At 37.0% G+C, this 20360-nt stretch overlaps 1 protein-coding gene across 1 annotated transcript in view; it reads right to left on the bottom strand.

Moving 5' to 3' along the window:
- The window catches only part of LOC123538853 (uncharacterized), a 109940-nt gene that overhangs the window by 38320 nt on the left and 51260 nt on the right, over nt 1-20360 (bottom strand). Inside the window, exons 18-19 of the mRNA XM_053529684.1 lie at nt 3877-4312; nt 430-600 (exon numbers count right to left, since the gene is read on the bottom strand). Of these exons, the coding sequence (XP_053385659.1) occupies nt 430-600; nt 3877-4312 (607 nt within the window). The remainder of the gene's footprint in view (nt 1-429; nt 601-3876; nt 4313-20360) is intronic.

Raw genomic sequence — 20360 nt, 5'->3', positions numbered from 1 at the left:
TTGATTTGATCTTAACTGATCACAATGTGATCAAGTGAGAATGGCTTTACAATTAATGTAAATTGCACACGATCTAACAATTCTTTGGTGTAAACAATAACTTGTGCCGTTTGACATTGATTTGTACTGAATTTTCATCAAATTCTGTTAGAAAACATGTCTTTAGCCATATCTAGCTGCCCACATCAGGCTGTTTAACATGCTACACCCCAGATCAAAAGTTTGTGTATGTGTGTGCGTGAGTGCGTGTATGCGATCGTGCGTGCGTGCTAGTGTGTGCGTGTGAGTGTGTGTGTGTGTGTGTGATGGAGTGTTTGTCCTTTGTACCTATTTAAACTTGATGTTGACACAACGTTATCGTTTTTTGAGCTTATATCTACAAAGAAAACATTGTTTGACCGTAATGTATAATAAATTAAGAAAAAGTACCTGCACATAAGTCTCTTGTGCATGGAACATTTTCAACATCGTTTCCGATGCAGTCATTTCCCCCATTTGAAGGCGCCGGATTTGCACATGTTCGAGTCCGCATTTGAGTTCCGTTACCACAAGTGACGTCACATGAAGTCCAGTTTGACCACTGTGCCCAGATACCATCAACTTAAAAGAAAAAGTTGTAAGTTATTTACGAATTAATCGTTTGAGCGTTTTGAGTATGAAATAGATTTTTTTTGTAAATTCCTGTTTGAAAATTTGCACGTTTTTGAAAACGCTCATTATATTTTTTCGGCGCAGCCCTATTAAGACGGAGTTAACCCACCCACTTAGCTCAAAAGGCAGAGCTCAGATCTACGGATCACGGGGTCGCTAGTTCGATCTGCGGGCGGGCTTGTGAGGATTTGATGAAAGACACTCTGTCTGAAATCATTCGTCCTCCACCTCTGATTCATGTGGGGAAGCTGGTAGTTACTTGCGGAGAACAAGTTTTTACTGGTACAGAATACAGGATCACTAGTTAAGTTAACTGCCCGCCGTTACATAACTGAAATACTGTTAAAAAACGGCGTTAAATAAAAAACATGTCGTAGATTTTGCTGTTAAATTGTCCACGGTTTGTAAACACTATCAACAAATTTGAAAGCAATATGAATTTTCACAAAAAGACCAAAAGATAATAGGTAAGGGTAGATTTCCCGGAAGCACAGAGCACCAAAAACACAGCCCCAGAGCCACGCATTTACATAGTAGGCCCACAAAGTGATGCTGTGTTAAAAGACGAGTTAATTAGATCAGTTTATATATGTTTTTTTTCTTCGCACAAAATTAAGAAAGATCAAAATACACAAAATAACAACAATTTACAAAAAAACATGTATTGTTTTTATAAAACATTGTTTAAATCCGTATAGCAACTTTATTGTCATCACTTTAAATAAAGAAGCATTGTTTGCAAACCATATAATTACAATCATCTGGTATTGTTTGATTATGAAAGTACAGTCTATTTCTGGATGTATACAATACTGGGTGTAGTCATCGCACATTGGAGTGTATGACTTAAAAACTATAAATTATTCTGACATGAGACAAAAGTCAACATATTCCTGCACGTGGTTACAACCAAGTCTTGCATTATTTAGTATAAAAATTACTTACAGAAGTCGCTAATTCAGAAAATGGATGTCTAGATATTCTTTGGCAAGAACAGTCAGTGCAGTATATAATAGTGACTCTAAGAACTTTCTGGCTAAAAGCTGTATACATCGTCTACTTCAATCATTTTCCGGACATTTTCATTAGTCGTTGTTTAAATCACTACGTATCACGTATCTCTAGTAACCAGATATAGCATATGTTTTAAAATAAAACACATTTCTATTAACCCTTGAAATTTACTATAGTAACAATACGCCTGTGTGTATTATACATTTTTCAAATAGACCTTTCGGTAGGTATGGACTCTTGATTTATAATGATTATTTTTCTTAAAATGAAATCGATAAATCAGTCAATATTGAAAAAATGGCAAACTATTTTTCTGCGCAATAGCTTTATTCTACCGCTTTACGCCACAATTGACAGGCATAAGTATTCTGCAAACCTGCTGTTACACTAAATTCACCAATATTGTGGTTTCTATTGAAACCAAAATTTTGAGCTAGAAGGTGTTTTTTGTCACAAAAACATATGTCTCCCCCTATGTATACCCTTTAGCTCTGGCGGCCATTTTGTTCACCGAAGCGGAACCTGTCGGCAATATGCACAAACAGGCTTTCGTACTGATCACTCGTGTGAAGTTTCATCGAAATCCAGCCAGCAGTTAGACCTGTGAAAGCCGGACAAGATGTTTCTATTTTTAGCTCTGGTGGCCATTTCTTGCAGCGAACCGAAATGTGCCAGTGAAATTTACAAGTAAGGTTTGTACTGATCACTCCTTTGAAGTTTCATCGAAATCTAGCCAGCAGTTAGACCTGTGAAAGCCGGACAAGATTTTTCTATTTTTAGCTCTGGTGGCCATTTCGTGCAGCAAACCGAAATGTGCCAGTGAAATTTACAAGTAGGGTTGGTACTGATCACTCGTGTGAAGTTTGATCGAAATCCAGCTAGCAGTTTGACCTGTGAAAGCCGGACAATATTTTTCTATTTTTAGCTCTGACGGCCAATTTGTGCACCGAAGCGGAACGTGTCGACGATATGCACAAACAGGCTAGATACTGATCACTCCTGTGAAGTTTCATCGAAATTCAGCCAGCAGTTAGACCTGTGAAAGCCGGACAAGACTTTCCTATTTTTCGCTCTGGCGGCCATTTCGTGTAGCGAAGCGGAACGTGCCAGTGAAATTTACAAATAGGGTGAGTACTGATCACTCGTGTGAAGTTTGATCGAAATCCAGCCAGCAGTTTGACCTGTGAAAGCCGGACAAGATTTTTCGGTTTTTAGCTCCGGCGGCTAATTTGTACACCGAAGCGGAACTTGTCGGCGGTATGTACAACTAGGCTTGGTACAGGTCACTCCTGTGATGTTTTGTCAAAATCCAGCCAGCAGTTTGACCTTTGAAAGCCGGACAAGAGTTTTCTATTTTTAGTTCTGGTGGACATTTTGTGCAGTGAAGCAGAACGTGCCGGCGATTTGCACAACTAGGCTTGGTACTGATCACTCCTGTGAAGTTTTGTTGAAATCCAGCCAGCAGTTTGACATGTGAAATCCGGACAATATTTTTCTATTTTTAGCTCTGGTGGCCATTTTGTGCAGCGAAGCGGAACGTGCCGGTGATTTGCACAACTAGGCTTTCTACTGATCAATCGTGTGAAGTTTCGTTGAAATCCGGCCAGCAGTTTGACCTGTGAAAGCCGGACAAGCTTAATGCGGACGGACGGACGGACGGGTGGCGAAAACAAAAACAATATGGGGGAGACATAATGATCAAATATACATAAAAAGAGAACGAGAAATGACTTAAAATGTGCGTTGACTAGGGCAATATAGAAATATTCATTTGCATTTACTGATTATTCTTAAAAATATGTCTTTGTACATGTGCGCGTCGAAACCTTTGAGATTGCAACATCTTTCCGTATTTCAAATTATGCCTCGATAGCCTAGTGGTAGAGCGTCCGCTTCGAGTGCGGAAGGTCGTGGGTCCGATCCTCGGCCGCGTCATACCAAAGACGTGAAAAATGGTACCAGTAGCTCCCTTGCTTGGCGCTCAGCATTAAAAGGGAAACTGGCCTCTTCTCTCATACCCTCGTGGCGATGGATTCCATCAGGAATGAGGTGTCGAGAGTGATAAATATAAGTTGTAGAACTTCCTTCACAATCGACCTAAAATAAATTATGTATAAACTAATAAACTAAATTGTGCCGACCATATTCTTAAGAGATAGTCCTTGTTTATATTCTCTTATCTCATGAAGGAAGTAAATATCACATACTGACCTTGCCACGTTTGTCTAGCGAGAATGATTATTGTAATAATCACTATTATGTATAGTACGATGAGCATTGCGACAGTTACATAGATTACACATTTTAAACGATTTTTATCACGTTCAGTGTCTTTCTTTTCTCTGTCATCAGATTTCGTTTCTATCCTTAATTGCTCATACTGTCCCTCTTCTTGTTCGGTTTGACGTGTATGTTGACGTTCAGTGAGTTCCACACTTGCGTTACTAACGACTGTATTCTCATAAATTCCAGGCTTACTAGCACGATTATCACTAGATGCTGTGTCCTGTAATTCCATAATTAAACAAACAAGTACGACGAATACATGTGATTTATAAGTTACACGAAGATAAAATAAACCCAATATTGTAACTGATAAGTTTAACATACCTGAAAGAATGTTCATATCATTACATAAAATTCTAATCTTATAAAATATACACATCTTATCTTAAAGGTACTGTTTTTAACCGTAATGATATAGTAAATATTTTAGCAGAACATTAGTGCCAGGTGCTTATTATTTATTAAATCGAAAGTTGGAGTTAAGCATAACACGCGTCACTAAATGCTGTTCCGCAATACAAGGTATCAAACATTTTTGTGGTGAAAGTGGGTGTTGGGGGAATGGTCTGTCTTGTTTCAGAGTTTTCAGAAATACATTTATGGATCAACACTACAAAGCGCGTGGTCATGTTTTTCTGCAACTTTTATTTGATAAAATTGACTGGACATGATATTTATTCCATGACTATAGGTTGCAGAAATATGTAAAATCTATGTGTTTAAAGAATTATGCAAAACTATGGGCTTGCTGAAATATGTTAATTAAAAGCAATGGATTTGCCAAAAAAAGAGTGAAAAGCTATATGTGTTTGCAGAACCTGGAAATCGGAACACAAACATTATCAAAGACACAGACACCTAAGATATGTCAGTGACTACGAAGTGTATAGATCCCAGAATCAACACATGCATAAATTATTTTGCAAAATATATACTTATTTCAGAGCAAAGTCAATTAAGATATTTTATATTAATTTCTTTCAGTTCACATAATTGAGTATGCAATGCAATGATATACTCCTCAACACACTCCTTACATTGGCTTAACCGGAACTCTACATTATACATTAGCATTGAATGGATTCAGTGATAATAAAATAGCAGAAAAATGACAACAATGAGTCAAAGTACGGGCGACATTTTTGGCCGCGATACGGTACATAAAGTTGTAAATGTTAGTCAAATACACTGGAAGCACAGAACACATTCAAGCATTACAACAACCTACTCGGTGTGATGGATACTTTTCATGAGATATAATGAAAAGTGTTAATATCTTCAAAGCCACAGTATATTATCGATTTTCAATCTGTTTTGTACGGTGTTCCGTTTGGACAATCGTGACTTTTTATTGAATCCTAAACCGCGATGTACGATGGTACGATGACAAAAACGCGATGGTGCGATGGCACGATGATGAAACAACGATGGTACGATGGTGAAAACGCGATGGTACGATGATGAAATCGCGATGATGCGATGGTACGATGGTGAAATGTCGATGTAATATCGCGTTTTCATCATCGTACCATCGCGTTTTCACCATCGTATCGCCCCTTGCCGGCGGGGGGATAGAAAATGCCGGCTGTATCTCCATGCAGAGGGGTACGACTCCCCCGAAAATGGAGCTGCCCGTTTGCCGTGGGTGGCGGCCCGTAAGCCGGAGAGGAGGGTCCTAGATGTTGAGGTACCCCATAGCATCCCGGGGAGGTGATGCATACTTGTTTACATGTGTGCATCCTCTTTTCGGGATGTGGGTGCCAATACACTTCTTATGCCTCTTATTCGGTCTAGACGTTTTGGCGGTGATATTGGCCCGATACGATCAATCGGCTAGTCATGCCAAGCCCTAGGAAATCTCACTTTAATTACGCTTACATCTTCTATTATTCATTTAGAATTGCATTTATGTGTTTTCATCTTTATATTGCACACTATTCTTGGTTTTTTGGCAAATTTACGTTATACAAAACCTAATGTCTTCCTTTCTATTGTCATATTTTACTGCTTTCAGCAAACTTCATAGTACGTTCACACAGTTATTGAACACTTCATTGTAATATGTATTTCAATTTCTATTTCCTAGAAGGCGGTGGCTTAGGGTCAACTGGTAGGGTAAAGTAGCAATCCCTGGAGTCCCCTTATTGCATTTTTTGTAATACAGCTGGAGACATAAACAAGACTGCAAAATACCTGGCCGAGTATATCACTACAGTATCCCTAACATGTATGAGCTGGATATCCGCTCTGTTTTTATGCTCCCTTGTTGGACTCCGCGGCGGGTGGGGGCTGCGAGTGACGAATTTTAAACATTTAATATGGAAAACCAAAATAAAAAACGACCGCATACCGAAACAGATTCTGACGGCACGGAAGGTGAGAATCCTCACCGACCATACACATCCAACATGGCATTTCCACGATTTCTTTTAATCCAATCAACAGACGAAACTTTCAAAATGTCAAGCCTCTCACCATTTATAATTGAAAAAACGATCGAAGGTATTGCTGGTGTACCGAAGTCAGTCAAGAAACTGCGCACAGGTGATCTGCTTGTTGAAGTTGAGAAAGCCTCACATGCTCGAAATTTACTTTCCTTAACTTCATTTTACAACCGGCCATGTAAGTGCATTGCACACCGTACTTTGAATTTCTCAAGGGGGGTCATTCGTTGTCCTGACCTTGCTGGAGTTTCGGAGACGGAGATTGTGCAAGGCCTTTCAGATCAGCATGTCACTGCTGCTAGACGTATAAAAATCAAGCGATTAGGAAAAGAAATTCACACAAACAGTATTATTCTTACCTTTGGCACTCCGTTTCTTCCTTCAGTCGTAAAAGTTGGATATCTCATTACAAAAGTTACAACATATATTCCTAATCCTCTCCAATGCTACTATTGCTTTAAGTTCGGGCACAATGAGAAAAACTGCAAAGGCAATTTCACTTGCCCAAAATGCGGCCAGGATGGACATTCTCATGAACACGACACCTGTAGTCGTGCATTGCGTTGTGTGAACTGCAGCGAGCCACATTCAGCCAAGTCTCGTGATTGCAAGACATGGAAAATCGAAAAGGAGGTTCTTCATGTCAAATTCACACAAGGCATTGGATTTCCAGAAGCAAGACAAATTGCCAATGCCAAATTTACATCTCCAACACTCACACAAACTTATTCATCAATAACTAAATCTGTCTCTAGCAAAACAACACAGTGCATTGATGCTTTTACTCAAACAGATTCAGTGACTGTTCAACAAAATCCAACTCAAACTTCGGTACCCAGTAAACAACCAACAAATGTACAGAAACCTCTCCAAGTAAAAACCCCAGCCGCAATACAAAACATTCCCAACTACAAGCCACAACCACAACGTATAAACAATGTATCAAACAATTCAACATCGGCAAAGGTGAATAAAACACCTAAACAAAAAATTGAACTGAATACCGGTGAATGGGGAAGGGATCTAATGATCCCATTAACCGCTACAACCGGTTTGAACATCTAGCAATAGATGTAGACATGGAGGGGGAGGAGGATGCACGCTCATCCAAACCTCCAGACATACCTCCCAAACCTTCGACGGAGAAAAGGATTACTAAGATCCCTTCTCCTGAGAAGACGGATTAATATAAACACCATATTTCCAGATAAAACATTTTCTTGTCGAATAAGATAATCCAATGGAACTGTCGTGGTCTTAAAGCTAATTATAACGAAATTCTCCTTCTTCTGTCAAAATATAATCCCTCTTTGTTATGTTTTAGTGAAACCTTTTTGAAAGAAAATGACAACACTTCCTTTAAAAATTATTCAATGTATAACTTTATAAATAAAAATTCAGAAAGGGCTTCTGGTGGAGCATCAATTTTAATAAATAATGCATGTCCGCATAGAGAAATTGTTTTGGATACTAATATTCAGTCAGTTGCATTACATGTTACAATGCATCGACCAATTACATTTTGTTCAATATATATACCTCCAAAATACAAACTTAATCTTGAAGAGCTTGACCACCTTATCAATCAACTACCGCAACCTTTTATTCTGTTGGGAGATTTCAATGGTCATCATGAATTTTGGGGCTGTTCTGATAGCAATACAAGAGGTCAAATTATTGAAACCTTCATAGAGAGAAATTCTCTCTGTTTACTAAATGATAAATCCAAAACATACCTTCATCCTGCAACAGGACACTACTCGTCTCTCGATTTATCAATTTGCCAACCAAGCCTTTTTCTTGACTTTGAATGGAGAGTACTGGATGACTTACATGGAAGTGATCATTTTCCTATTATCTTATCAAGTATCGTTCAACAAACGTCAGATGATCCCACTTATTTTAAATTTAATAAAGCTGACTGGCAACATTATCAGTCTTTATGTAAAAATGATTTGACTTTGGAGAATTTCACAAATTTTTATGATCCTGTTGATCGGTTTTCTGTTCTTCTGTCTGATATTGCTGACAAGTGCATTCCTAAAACTTCAAGAAATGGTAAACATAAAAGTAAGCCATGGTATAATGATGAATGTAAGACCGCTGTTCGAAAACGTAGGGCATCCATTAAAAAATTCAATATACGGCCCACAAAAGACAATTTACAATCAGTTAAGATTCTGAGAGCAAAAGCTCGCAGAACTATAAAACAAGCTAAGAAAAGATCCTGGCATTCATACATTTCCAGACTTAATTCTAGGTCATCGGGTAAAAAAGTCTGGGAAATGATTCGTAAAATAAGTGGAAAAGGAAAAACTTCGAATTTTTCCCATCTAACAAAATCAGACCAGTCTATTGCATCTACCAAGGAGGACATTGCCAATGTACTTGGTGAAACTTTTTCGAACAACTCTTCATCAAACAATTATGATAAAAGGTTTCAAAATATTAAATCGACTTAAGAAAGTAAACCTTTAAATTTTTATTCAAATAATGATGAAGATTATAATAAACCCTTTTCGCTCACAGAACTGCTTGACTCTTTAGATAAATGTCATGATACTGCAGCTGGTCCAGACCAAATTCATTATCAACTTTTAAAACATTTACCACAAGAATCATTAGACCTCCTCCTTGAAATTTACAATATTACATGGAAAACTGGCATTTTTCCAGATTCCTGGAGAGAAGCTATAGTTATCCCAATACCAAAACCCGGGAAAGATAGTACAAACCCCAGTAATTATAGACCGATTGCCCTTACTAGTTGTTTATGTAAAACTCTAGAACGTATGATCAATTCTAGGCTAGTTTGGTATCTTGAAATTTTATTCGTGATGCATTTGTTAAAAAAGAGCATCTAGTGTCTGTCTTTTTCGATTTAGAAAAGGCTTATGACACTACATGGAAATATGGTATTATGAATGATCTTAACGACTTAGGTTTAAAAGGTCGTCTGCCAACATTTATATCACAATTTTTATCTGATCGCAATTTTAAAGTACGTGTTGGAGATACCCTTTCTGACTCTTTTGAGCAAGAACAGGGAGTTCCACAAGGTTCTATTTTATCTGTTACTCTTTTTAGCATCAAAATTAATAATATTGTGAAATGTTTGTTACCAGGGACAGATTGTTCATTATATGTTGATGATTTTCTGATTTGTTATCGTTCCAAAAATATGCGTACGATTGAACGCCAACAACAACAGTGTTTGAATAAAGTTCAAACTTGGGCAATAGAAAATGGTTTTAAATTTTCCCAATCAAAAACTCAATGTGTCCACTTTTATCAATTACGGAAACATCATTGTGACCCTGAGCTTTCTCTAAATGGTAAAAAAATACCCGTTGTTGACGAAGCAAAATTTCTTGGTGTTATTTTTGATAGAAAGCTTTCTTTTATACCACATATAAAATACCTGAAAGCCAAATGTTTGAAATCATTGAATCTTTTAAAGGTAATTTCAAATACTGATTGGGGAGCAGATCGCAAGGTTTTGTTAAGACTTTATAGAGCTTTGATTAGATCCAAGCTAGATTACGGTTGTGTTGTTTATGGTTCAGCCAGGAAGTCGTATTTACAAATGTTGGATACTATCCATAATCAAGGTCTTCGTATTGCACTTGGCGCATTTAGAACATCGCCTGTTGAAAGTTTGTATGTTGAAGCAAACGAACCCTCCCTTTACAGGAGACGTGAAAAACTCTCATTGCAATATGCTCTGAGGGTAGCTGCCAACAAATCCAATCCTGCTCATAAAATTATATTTAAGCCGAAATACCACGATTCGTATGACAGAAAACCAAAACAAATTAAACCTTTTGGATTTCGCATCAACAATTCTATGAAAGAAACTGATTTTGAATTCGATGATATAAAAGAAAATTTAGTTCCTTATACACCACCATGGACTCTTAATTCTCCAACAGTTCTTTTTGATATGAAGACTGCCTTGAAACAAAGTCTGAAACAAATCCTGAAATATTCAAGTCCAAATATAATGAGATCAAGTCGACATACAAAGATCATTTTCCAATTTACACGGATGGTTCAAAAGATGATTTAAAGGTTGGATGTGCCGCCGTTAGCCACCTACATCAATCAAAATTACGTTTGCCAAATAACGCTACAATCTTTTCAGCCGAGGCAAAAGCTATTGATTTGGCCCTAAATTTTATTTCAGAATATGATGAAGAAAAGTTTATCATCTTTTCCGACTCACTTTCTGTATTACAATCAATTCACAACCGAAATATGGAAAATCCTTTCATTCAAAATATTTTGCTCAGGTTTCATGAACTCTCTTTTGAAAAATCCATCATATTTTGTTGGATTCCTAGTCATGTTGGTATCTATGGAAATGATGATGCTGATACCGCAGCAAAGAAATCGCTTTCATTACTACAATCTAAATTGAAATTACCGTATACTGATTTTAGGCCAAATATCAACAAATACATTTTAAATAAATGGCAGTCTTCATGGAACAATGCTTCGTTCAATAAACTTCGTGATATTAAACCTACTCTAGGTGAATGGCACCAAGGAAACAGATCTGTTCGCAGGGAGGAAGTTGTTCTTTCTCGTTGTCGAATAGGTCATACTCGGTTGACTCATTCGTATCTTCTGAACAATGAAGATCAACCTGAATGTGTACCATGTCAAACACCGCTTACTATTAAACATATTTTAATTGACTGTGTAGACTTCGATCCACAGCGCAATTCATACTACAATGTTGAATCGTTAAAAGAGTTGTTTGAGCAAATTCCTGTCGACAAAATTTTACAATTTTTGAAACAAATAGGCATATATCATAAAATCTGAACCTTATTTGATTTTTATTCACAACTTATACACATTTTTATGTTTGCAACTGATTTTTAACACTATATATGTATATACCTTTTTCACTTTAATAGTTTTATATATGCTTTACAATTAACGTAATTCATTTAACTTTTTCTCGGCGATATATGACCTTTTGTGTCGATTCGCCGTAAAACCCAACTCATTCATTCATTCATTCACCATCGTATCATCGTGCCATCGCGTTTTATCATCATACCATCGCGTTTTCACCATCGTGCCATCGCGTTTTCATCATCGTACCATCGCATTATCACCATTGTACCATCGCGTGTTCACCATCGTGCCATCGCGTTATCACCATCGTACCATCGCGTTTTCACCATCGTACCATCGCGTTATCACCATCGTACCATCGCATTATCACCATCGTACCATCGCCTTCCGGTGGTCATACGCAGTGGTACAGTATATGTGTCAGTAATACAGGTTTGATAAATCTTATTTTCACATTGCACTATGTACCTTCTACATCCTACATACCCAGAAATCTAAGCGAAATTGTCTCCCTTGAAAACAGCTTATCAGGTGTATCGATTAGCCATTATCGATCAATTTACGCCTATTTCTGTGACAAGAATAACTATTACATCCAGCTTTTTATTTACTTTCATGCAAACATAAATACAAAGGACGTGGCCTTGAAGATTTTACACAGTTTTAATGAGTTGAGCACTGAACATTTTGAAAAACATTTTGCAAAACAGCAGAATCTAAATGGTAAATTTCTTCTCACAAAATACATTGAGATACATTCACCTATTGTTGACAAAAATTCAAGTGCACGGAACTACGCATTTCTAACCGGAAGGCGATGGTACGATGGTGAAAACGCGATGGTACGATGGTGATAACGCGATGGCACAATGGTGAAATCGCGATGGTACGATGGTGATAACGCGATTGCACGATGGTGAAAACGCGATGGTACGATGGTGATAATGGGATGGCACGATGGAGAAAACGCGATGGTACGATGTTGATAACGTGATGGCACGATGGTGAAAACGCGATGGTACGATGGTGATAACGCGGTGGCACGATGGTGAAAACGCGATGGTACGATGATGAAAACGCGAGGGCACGCGATAGTACGATGGTGAAAACGCGACGGTACGATGGTGAAAACGCGATGGTACGACGGTGATAACGCGATGGCACGATGGTAAAAACGCGATGGTACGATGGTGATAACGCGATGGCACGATGGTGAAAACGCGATGGTACGATGGTGATAACGCGATGGCACGATGGAGAAAACGCGATGGTACGATGGCGATAACGCGATGGCACGATGGTGAAAACGCGATGATACGATGGTGATAACGCGATGGCACGATGGTGAAAACGCGATGGTACGATGATGAAAACGTGAGGGCACGCGATGGCACGATGGTAAAAACGCGACGGTACGATGGTGATAACGCGATGGCACGATGGTGAAAACGCGATGGTACGATGATGAAAACGCGATGGTACGATGGTACGATGATGAAAACGCGATATTACATCGACATTTCACCATCGTACCATCGCACCATCGCGATTTCATCATCGTGCCATCGCGTTTTCACCATCGTACCATCTTTGTTTCATCATCGTGCCATCGCGCCATCGCGTTTTCGTCATCGTACCATCGTGCATCGCAGTTTAGTTTTAAATAAAATGTCACGATTGTCCAAACGGAACACCGTAGTTTTGACACGGACTGCTATTATGTACATGTCCTTTCACATTATATTATATTCTGAACGAATAGTCGTTCATGCATATCTATTAACGATATATATAAATATGATATATTCTATTATTGTGTCCAGTTGTTCTCAATAAAATTGTCAGCATTATATATTCATAAAGACATGGGTGGGGGCGGGGTGGAAACAGCGTTCATATGTCACTGCGTCAGTCCTTCGCTTCGGCATTAGTTTTGATTGTGAATTGATAGTTTTCGAGTATAAAGTATTGGTGCTGTGTCATAAACTTTCAATACAGGAAAACATGAGTAGGAAATGTCATTTTACGTATTTGTACGACCAGGTCCAGATGACCTTGATTTTGTTGCAGCAGTACTGTGTTGTGTCATTTTATGTTTTCATAGTCTGGACAGAAAGTGTATACAAACGAATATACCCATTAATGTTCCATTATTTTTAAATGTTCTGGAGTATTGGCTTTTGATCGATATACGAAGTGGAACAATCATCCTTGAAGTTGACATAGATCATTGATTATTAGATTTAATAACGTTTGTTTTGTATGATGGCATATTTTACCAATAACATATCCACTTAATTATCTCGAAGTGTTTCGTAAAAAATGCCACTTCTTCAGTTATTATCTGGCAAGTGACCAAACTGCGTGTTACCCTCATAAGTATGTTATCAGACAAAACTACCAGTTGGTGCCCATTCATGCCATCCACATATTCACTTACGTTAACTTGATTTTTGTCAGTTAGTAGGTTATGATTGGCATTATCCCGTAATCGTCCCCTATCATTACGGAATTGATGAAAATATATAAAGGGAAATAATAAATATGCATTTTCTTTCGGAATGTTATTAATCATACATATATAAGATGCACGAACCATACAGGTAGTGGTTGGGAACGAGGTGGATATACACTATTTTATTCCGTATAGGGGACGAAAAGTCTAACCGTCAATCACCAATTTGAGTACGAATATTAACTGGATACCAAGAAAACATTCACAATAACCACTTATGTATGTGAATACGTGGATGACAGAAGTGGGCGCCAACAGGCAGTTTTCTCCTGTTGACACAATTATCTGGATAGCGCGCAATTTTGCCACTTGCCAGATAATAACTGCACATGTGACATATTTAGAGAAAACTATATAAATAAGTGGATATCTGGTTGGTAGAATTATGCCACCATAGAAATGTTAATTTTGCGTCGATTGTATATTTATATGAATAAATAAAATTAGACCAGCGTACAATCCTTGGTGGATGCAAAAGTTTAAACCTTTTTTTTCTCTAAAATCTGTGTAAATTACGCCATATTTGTAATTAAATGTAAAATATATGCGTCACTAAATTAACTAATCATTATTAAATACAGATAAAAGTTATTATTTTACTTTGTTGAATGCAATGGTTCTGTCATAGGACGCGAAACGCTTTTTATTTCCTTTGGCCTTGTAGTTCTTACATTGTAGTTGAAGCAATTGAATAAAAGATGGAATCTAGATATCAGATGTACTATCGAATAGGTGAAGTATATGCGCGCTGGGGAAAATATTTCATGATGAACCTGTGAATTCTTTACTTATGGGTGAAACAGGTCTCATAAGCGTAAATACGACTAGCTTCTACTGATTATAAAACATACCGTACGATTTGTTGTGAATTAACTGTTGTTGTACTTTTAGTAGTTCAACCGCCACCCTTGTTTAAGAGCAACATTTAAAAAACACGTTTTTTTTCATCCTCAAGTAATAAGTAATAAGTAAGTAGACTCGCCCAGTTTTATCAATAACCCACAATTGACCGACCCCTCTGGTACAGTATCTAAACGCATGATCTAACTCTATACATAGAGCGCCTACTTCACCCGATTTACATTCGGAACATTTTCACGCGTTTCGGGCTTTCGGGGGGGGGGGGGACCGGGGGTCCGGACCCCCTCTGGAAAATCTTTAAAAAAGGAAAGAAGACAAGAAGGAAAGAAAATGTTTTTCGAAAAAGGCAACATTAGGACTGCATGTAAAGTATATGCGGCTGCTGCTACATACGACCCCGACATAATTCATATTATTTATCTTAAAGAAACTAAGAATTTTACCTTCAAGAAAGCTTGATTTTATCATTTTCCCAAATTTAACAGGTTAGTCCATAAAACTGTCCCAGAATGCAAAAAATGAAGTGCTAAATTTCAAAATTTCCAGGGTCGGGGGGGGGGGGGGGGGGGGGCAGGGGATCGGACCCCCTCTGTGAAAAATTGGCTGTGTCCGTGCATGGTCACTATACCTGTCCAGTACTGGACATTATGGTAAACGCTTCTTTCCTGCACAAATGACAATTTCGCAACTTCTGTCCGGTTTGTACAAATTTCTGGCCGCGATAAACCATTTGACTTGTTCATTCTTGATCTTGACCAAATGTCCCGTTATTGCCCTATTCACCTACTTCTACTTCTACCTGTACTAACATCTGCAATATTGGGGTATGTTGTGCGATGCTCCATTGCACTTGGTATTTGGACATTGATGTATTTAGTTACGTTATGCTATATCAATATACACTCAGTTCCAAAAGAAAGTGTGCACTTAGTTTTCTGTTATTTTTTCTCGGTTATTTTCATGAAAACTTATAATGTTTGGCACCAAAATTTAAATCAGTTCGTAAACAAATTGGTGTGTATTTTAGATTTTGAGTTATACCTGAGAGTTAGTGTCTGAAAAAATGAAACAAAAACGTCGGGGAATTTTTTGAAATATTTAAACTTAAAAAGTGCACACTTTCTTTTGGAACTGAGTATATGATAATAAATATCTAGAATATTTATAATTATTTTGCAGGTTGGTTTTACTTTTGTTACTTTTTGTTAACCATAAAGTATCATTTCAGAGTTTAAGTTAGTAATATTGCTCAAACATTAGTTAGTTTTCAAACACTTACCTGCTTATCTGGAATCTGTACACAAAGCCTTGATTTGTACGTAATTACCACATATACATGTATTTTAACCTGATATATAATATTTTATGTAGTCTTTTATTGCACTTACTATCTTGACATTGATGTATTTAGTTACGTTTTGTTATATCAATATATGATAATAAATATCTAGGATATTTATAAATATTTTGCGATTATCTATACGTCCAGAATCGGACAACCATGAACCCAAACAAACAGTTGCCGATTGGGCTACGTCGATAGGTTCAAAGGATCTTGTTATAGATTTTATTGCTTTGTCTTGTTGATGTATGTCGTGTGCACTTCCACGCGTGTACTGCTGGACGTACTGGTTTGAGGAGGAGACATCATTTTTAGAACAATGGCTTCCTTTTTGGTTATTTACCCTTGTTTTTATTCTTTCATTGGCAAATGTTATTTCAGACCAGAAGTTTTAAAACATAACAACGTACATTTTGCAGCGTATGTAGCATTGCATGCCTTTGCATTACAGTGCCATTGTACCAACTTGAAATACAGCTTTTGTACGCGCGCAAAAATATCAAGCTAAACATTCGCTGAATGAAAGTTACTCAGTAAATTGTATATTTGATGTATTGATAACGTGACATATAAGCACAGATTGTACTTGACTCATTTTTCATGCTATCATTGCTATAATTATTGTTGAATTGCTGTTTATAATAGGATTTGGGTCATTTACGGACGATTTGGGTTAATTATGTTGTTAGCTGGATCCCAGCATCACACATTATGTTCTATACATTAGTTATTGAGAACCAACTATTTGTTAAGGCCAGTGTCCGTTGTAAAAATCTATGTGCAAAATTGGACTAATCAGAAACAAGTTCTATAAATAGCACCAATCAAAGCTCACGTCTGCTAAAGTATAAATAGGTAGATAGATGACAGATAAATCATTCTGTATCCAGCGATCGAAGAACATACATCGAGGATTCAACTAATGATTTATCCCAGTACTTTGATAAGGAAGTTATTGCAACCACACTATCAGGGCGGATTAATTATTTAAAAGAAGGCGTTTGAAGATCATAGACTAAAGAAGAATTTCAACAAGGTTTTGAGCTATAGGGCCAGCGCATAGGATTTTTACCTTAAATGTAGTTGAATGCTATAGACGGTAGCAAATATAGGCTGAGCATCGGAAAGCTGAGGCAGAGATATAGGTTTTGGTAGTCTACTGAGATAGTAGGAGAGTTCCAGTTTATAGACGAGGTTCAGCGTTATTGGCGATGTACAGCCAAGGCATCGGGGTTATACCTATATGGCAGTTGAATGCTATACGTGATAGCATATAGGTGCTGAGCATCCAGGAGTCCTGTTAAACATATTAAGTTACAGCTTTAATTAAGAGGACATAGGCTGAGCATCTATGCGATAGGACTCGTACGTTGTTGTTCAAAGACACTATCTGATGGGAACTTTGACAAAAAGACCAGTCAAGTTTAATATCTCCAGCCTATAGGAGTTTGAGCTGATTTTATTAGCTGGGGGTTGATAGTTGAAACAGTGAGTGATTTTTGCCTGATCCCTGAAATTATCTAGCTCATAATTGAAATAATTTACGAGTCATTGATAAACAAATTATTTAGACAAGGTAGCCAGAGGAAGAAAATTTTATATATGAGATATATCGCTCAACTATACGTTTTAACAAAGGACATTCTACATCGTTTGTCAGCTAGTCTAAGACATAGTCACCTTAGCGACTGGAACCATTTCATTGTTCAAGATACTAAAGGCGTAGGCACTTCCATTGGTCATATAAATCGTATCCTGACACTCAGTTTCCAATAATTTCTATAATAATTTAAGAACACATAATCTAGTATAAAAACTAATTGAATCAACTAGGATTAATTATCAGTTAGAATATTACCAGGGCAAGGGAGGGAGGCACGAAGGGCCTGGAATTTTCCATTAGCTTTCAGAAGAAAATGAAACTAAGTTGCTCTTAGTATTCCTTAGTTGCGTTCTATTTGCCCAACGGATCTTGTAATAGGGTTTACTGCTTATTTGTACGTTATTATCTGTATCAGAAAAATATTGACATGTTTTGGAATGTTGCAGAATGTACATGGTTCAAAAATTGTATGCCAGTATGTTCTCCTTTTAGTAAAACAGTAACCAATCTGGATTTGAATTGGCATTATTATATGACAACATTTTCTTATTTTAGTAAAACAGTATCAAACTTTGATTTGAATTGGTTGTATAGATTGACTTCTACATAATGCAAAATTTAACAATGTTCCGTTTCAATAATATCATCTGACTTTGTAAAAATTTGGTCAATCTTTAATGCCTATTGGCTATATATATTCATTGTCAATGTTAGCTACTATAGCACTTATCACAGTGATTGAAGTATCAATTGGTACAAATTTTAAAACAAGTAAGGATTTCTTAATTTTTTTTTAATTTTTCTTAAACTATTTTCTTTAAAAAAAAGATATCACACTAAATTCAAACTTCAGTTGTGATACATATGTTTAACGTTTTAGGAACAAATGTACATTAAGTTGTCATTGATTTGAGGTTTTGTTTTGTTGGGTTCAATACCAACGCAATTATCAGTCATGTGGCTACTTTCCAGCTTTTGATTGTAGAGAAAGACCCCAGGTGCCTCTCCGAGCATTATTCCATCACGGGATGGCACTTGAATAGAACTACTGGACTTCCGCAAGCCAACTAGATGACTTCCTTACATAAAGAAGTCTACACCCTAGGCGAGGTTTCGAACTCACGTCAGTGAGGGGGTCAGTGATTTGAATTCAGTGACATTAACCACCGGCCGCGGAGGCCACACTTCGTGAAATGCTGTTTTATAATCATGAAATATATACTGTTCTATTTCAGTTAAGTATCAATTGAATATTAAGCAAACGTTTCATTTCACGGTGAAAGTATGACATTTTAAAGATTATCTGAAATTTCCTTCCAGTCAGATTTTTGTCTGTTTATTCAATAAGTGTAAGAGCATCGTTTACATATTTTGGGAGATAAATTTAATTTAAAGATACCTTTGTGTGTTTTAGCGAGTATTCGTTGATGTAAGTAGAACCAAATAACTCCAACACCAACATTCGTTATCAATTCTAAACATCGGTTTCAATTATGGTAACGTCTTTTTTTATTGATCTTTTAAATCATAAAACATTTCATTGCTGTTTGGACAGGTGTGTAATCTGTGATCTGCTATTCTGCCAGACAGCATTTTAGCTAACACCTATTGGAAAGTGAAACCAATGGAGTTCAATTTTATTACTCATTACTGAATTTATTTAAGTATACGTGAACACGCATTCTGTATCATATTCACAGTTCGGCAGGTGCTTTGAAAATATTCTAGGAATATTCACCGTGATGGAAAAAGTATTTAAAGACATTTTTATCACCATATGATGTTGGTACGGCATCAATTCTCCTTATATGATGTATATTCAGGACAAGAATTGTGAATCTCACAACACAATTACAGCAATGGCAGCTCTGTATTTCTAAGGTTTAAAGGCACACTGACCTCCAGATCGTTCGACAACAAAACAAGAAGAAAATGATGTTTAGATATCAAACAATTAATTGCTATATTTCTTAATAAGGCTTTGAAACTTACTAGTTACTGACATATTATATATTATGGAAACACATAAGAATTGTTGTTTTTTTACTAATTTTTCCATTCAAAATTGTAAAGCGTTTGTAACGGAGTACCGGAGGTAAACTACCTTAATTATAAAACTTTATATTTAACGACCGTTAAGTACGTATGCCACCGTAGTGTATTGGTCAAGAACGCAGGAAAAAATTTATTGCTGCGGTGGTCCGGGTTCGATTCCCGACTCAGGCATGATTTATTTTTCTTAATTTGAAGTCAGTCAATACTAGAAAACAACTGTCATAAACGATGAGCTGTTTTGTTATACATCAATGTTTACAATCACAGTCCACATTTTCATACATATCTGTCAAGGCTGTCCGGTCTAGAGTACTTTCTTTAAATCCTTTAACACAGAAACGCAGTCCTGCAGAAAACAGAAAAAAAACTGTTAAAGACATAAGAAATGACACAAAATGTACACAGTGTTAATAGATTGAATTTGATATTTTACCAGGCAAAATAGGGATGGCTTCAAACTTGTAACTTCACCATTTCAAAGAACTACTTCCTAGGATACAACGACCCGGATGTACTTCAGTACCGGGATGACACCTTATGCAATATTTTAAAAGACGTTAGAGGCTAATCGGAACGCATACAACAATTATCTTATTTTATTCCAATATTTTTTATATCAGAACTCTGGATTTCAAGGATAATTGTGCATATATGTATTGAATTCCTGGAAGGGACCGCATCAAGGGGTCACACTTTTGGATACTTCTACGCCTTGTAAAA

This window comes from Mercenaria mercenaria, chromosome 18 (assembly GCF_021730395.1).
Source record: "Mercenaria mercenaria strain notata chromosome 18, MADL_Memer_1, whole genome shotgun sequence".
NCBI lineage: Eukaryota > Metazoa > Mollusca > Bivalvia > Venerida > Veneridae > Mercenaria > Mercenaria mercenaria.
The sequence above is the reverse complement of the archived record's forward strand: the minus strand, read 5'-3'. Positions and strand labels throughout refer to the sequence as shown.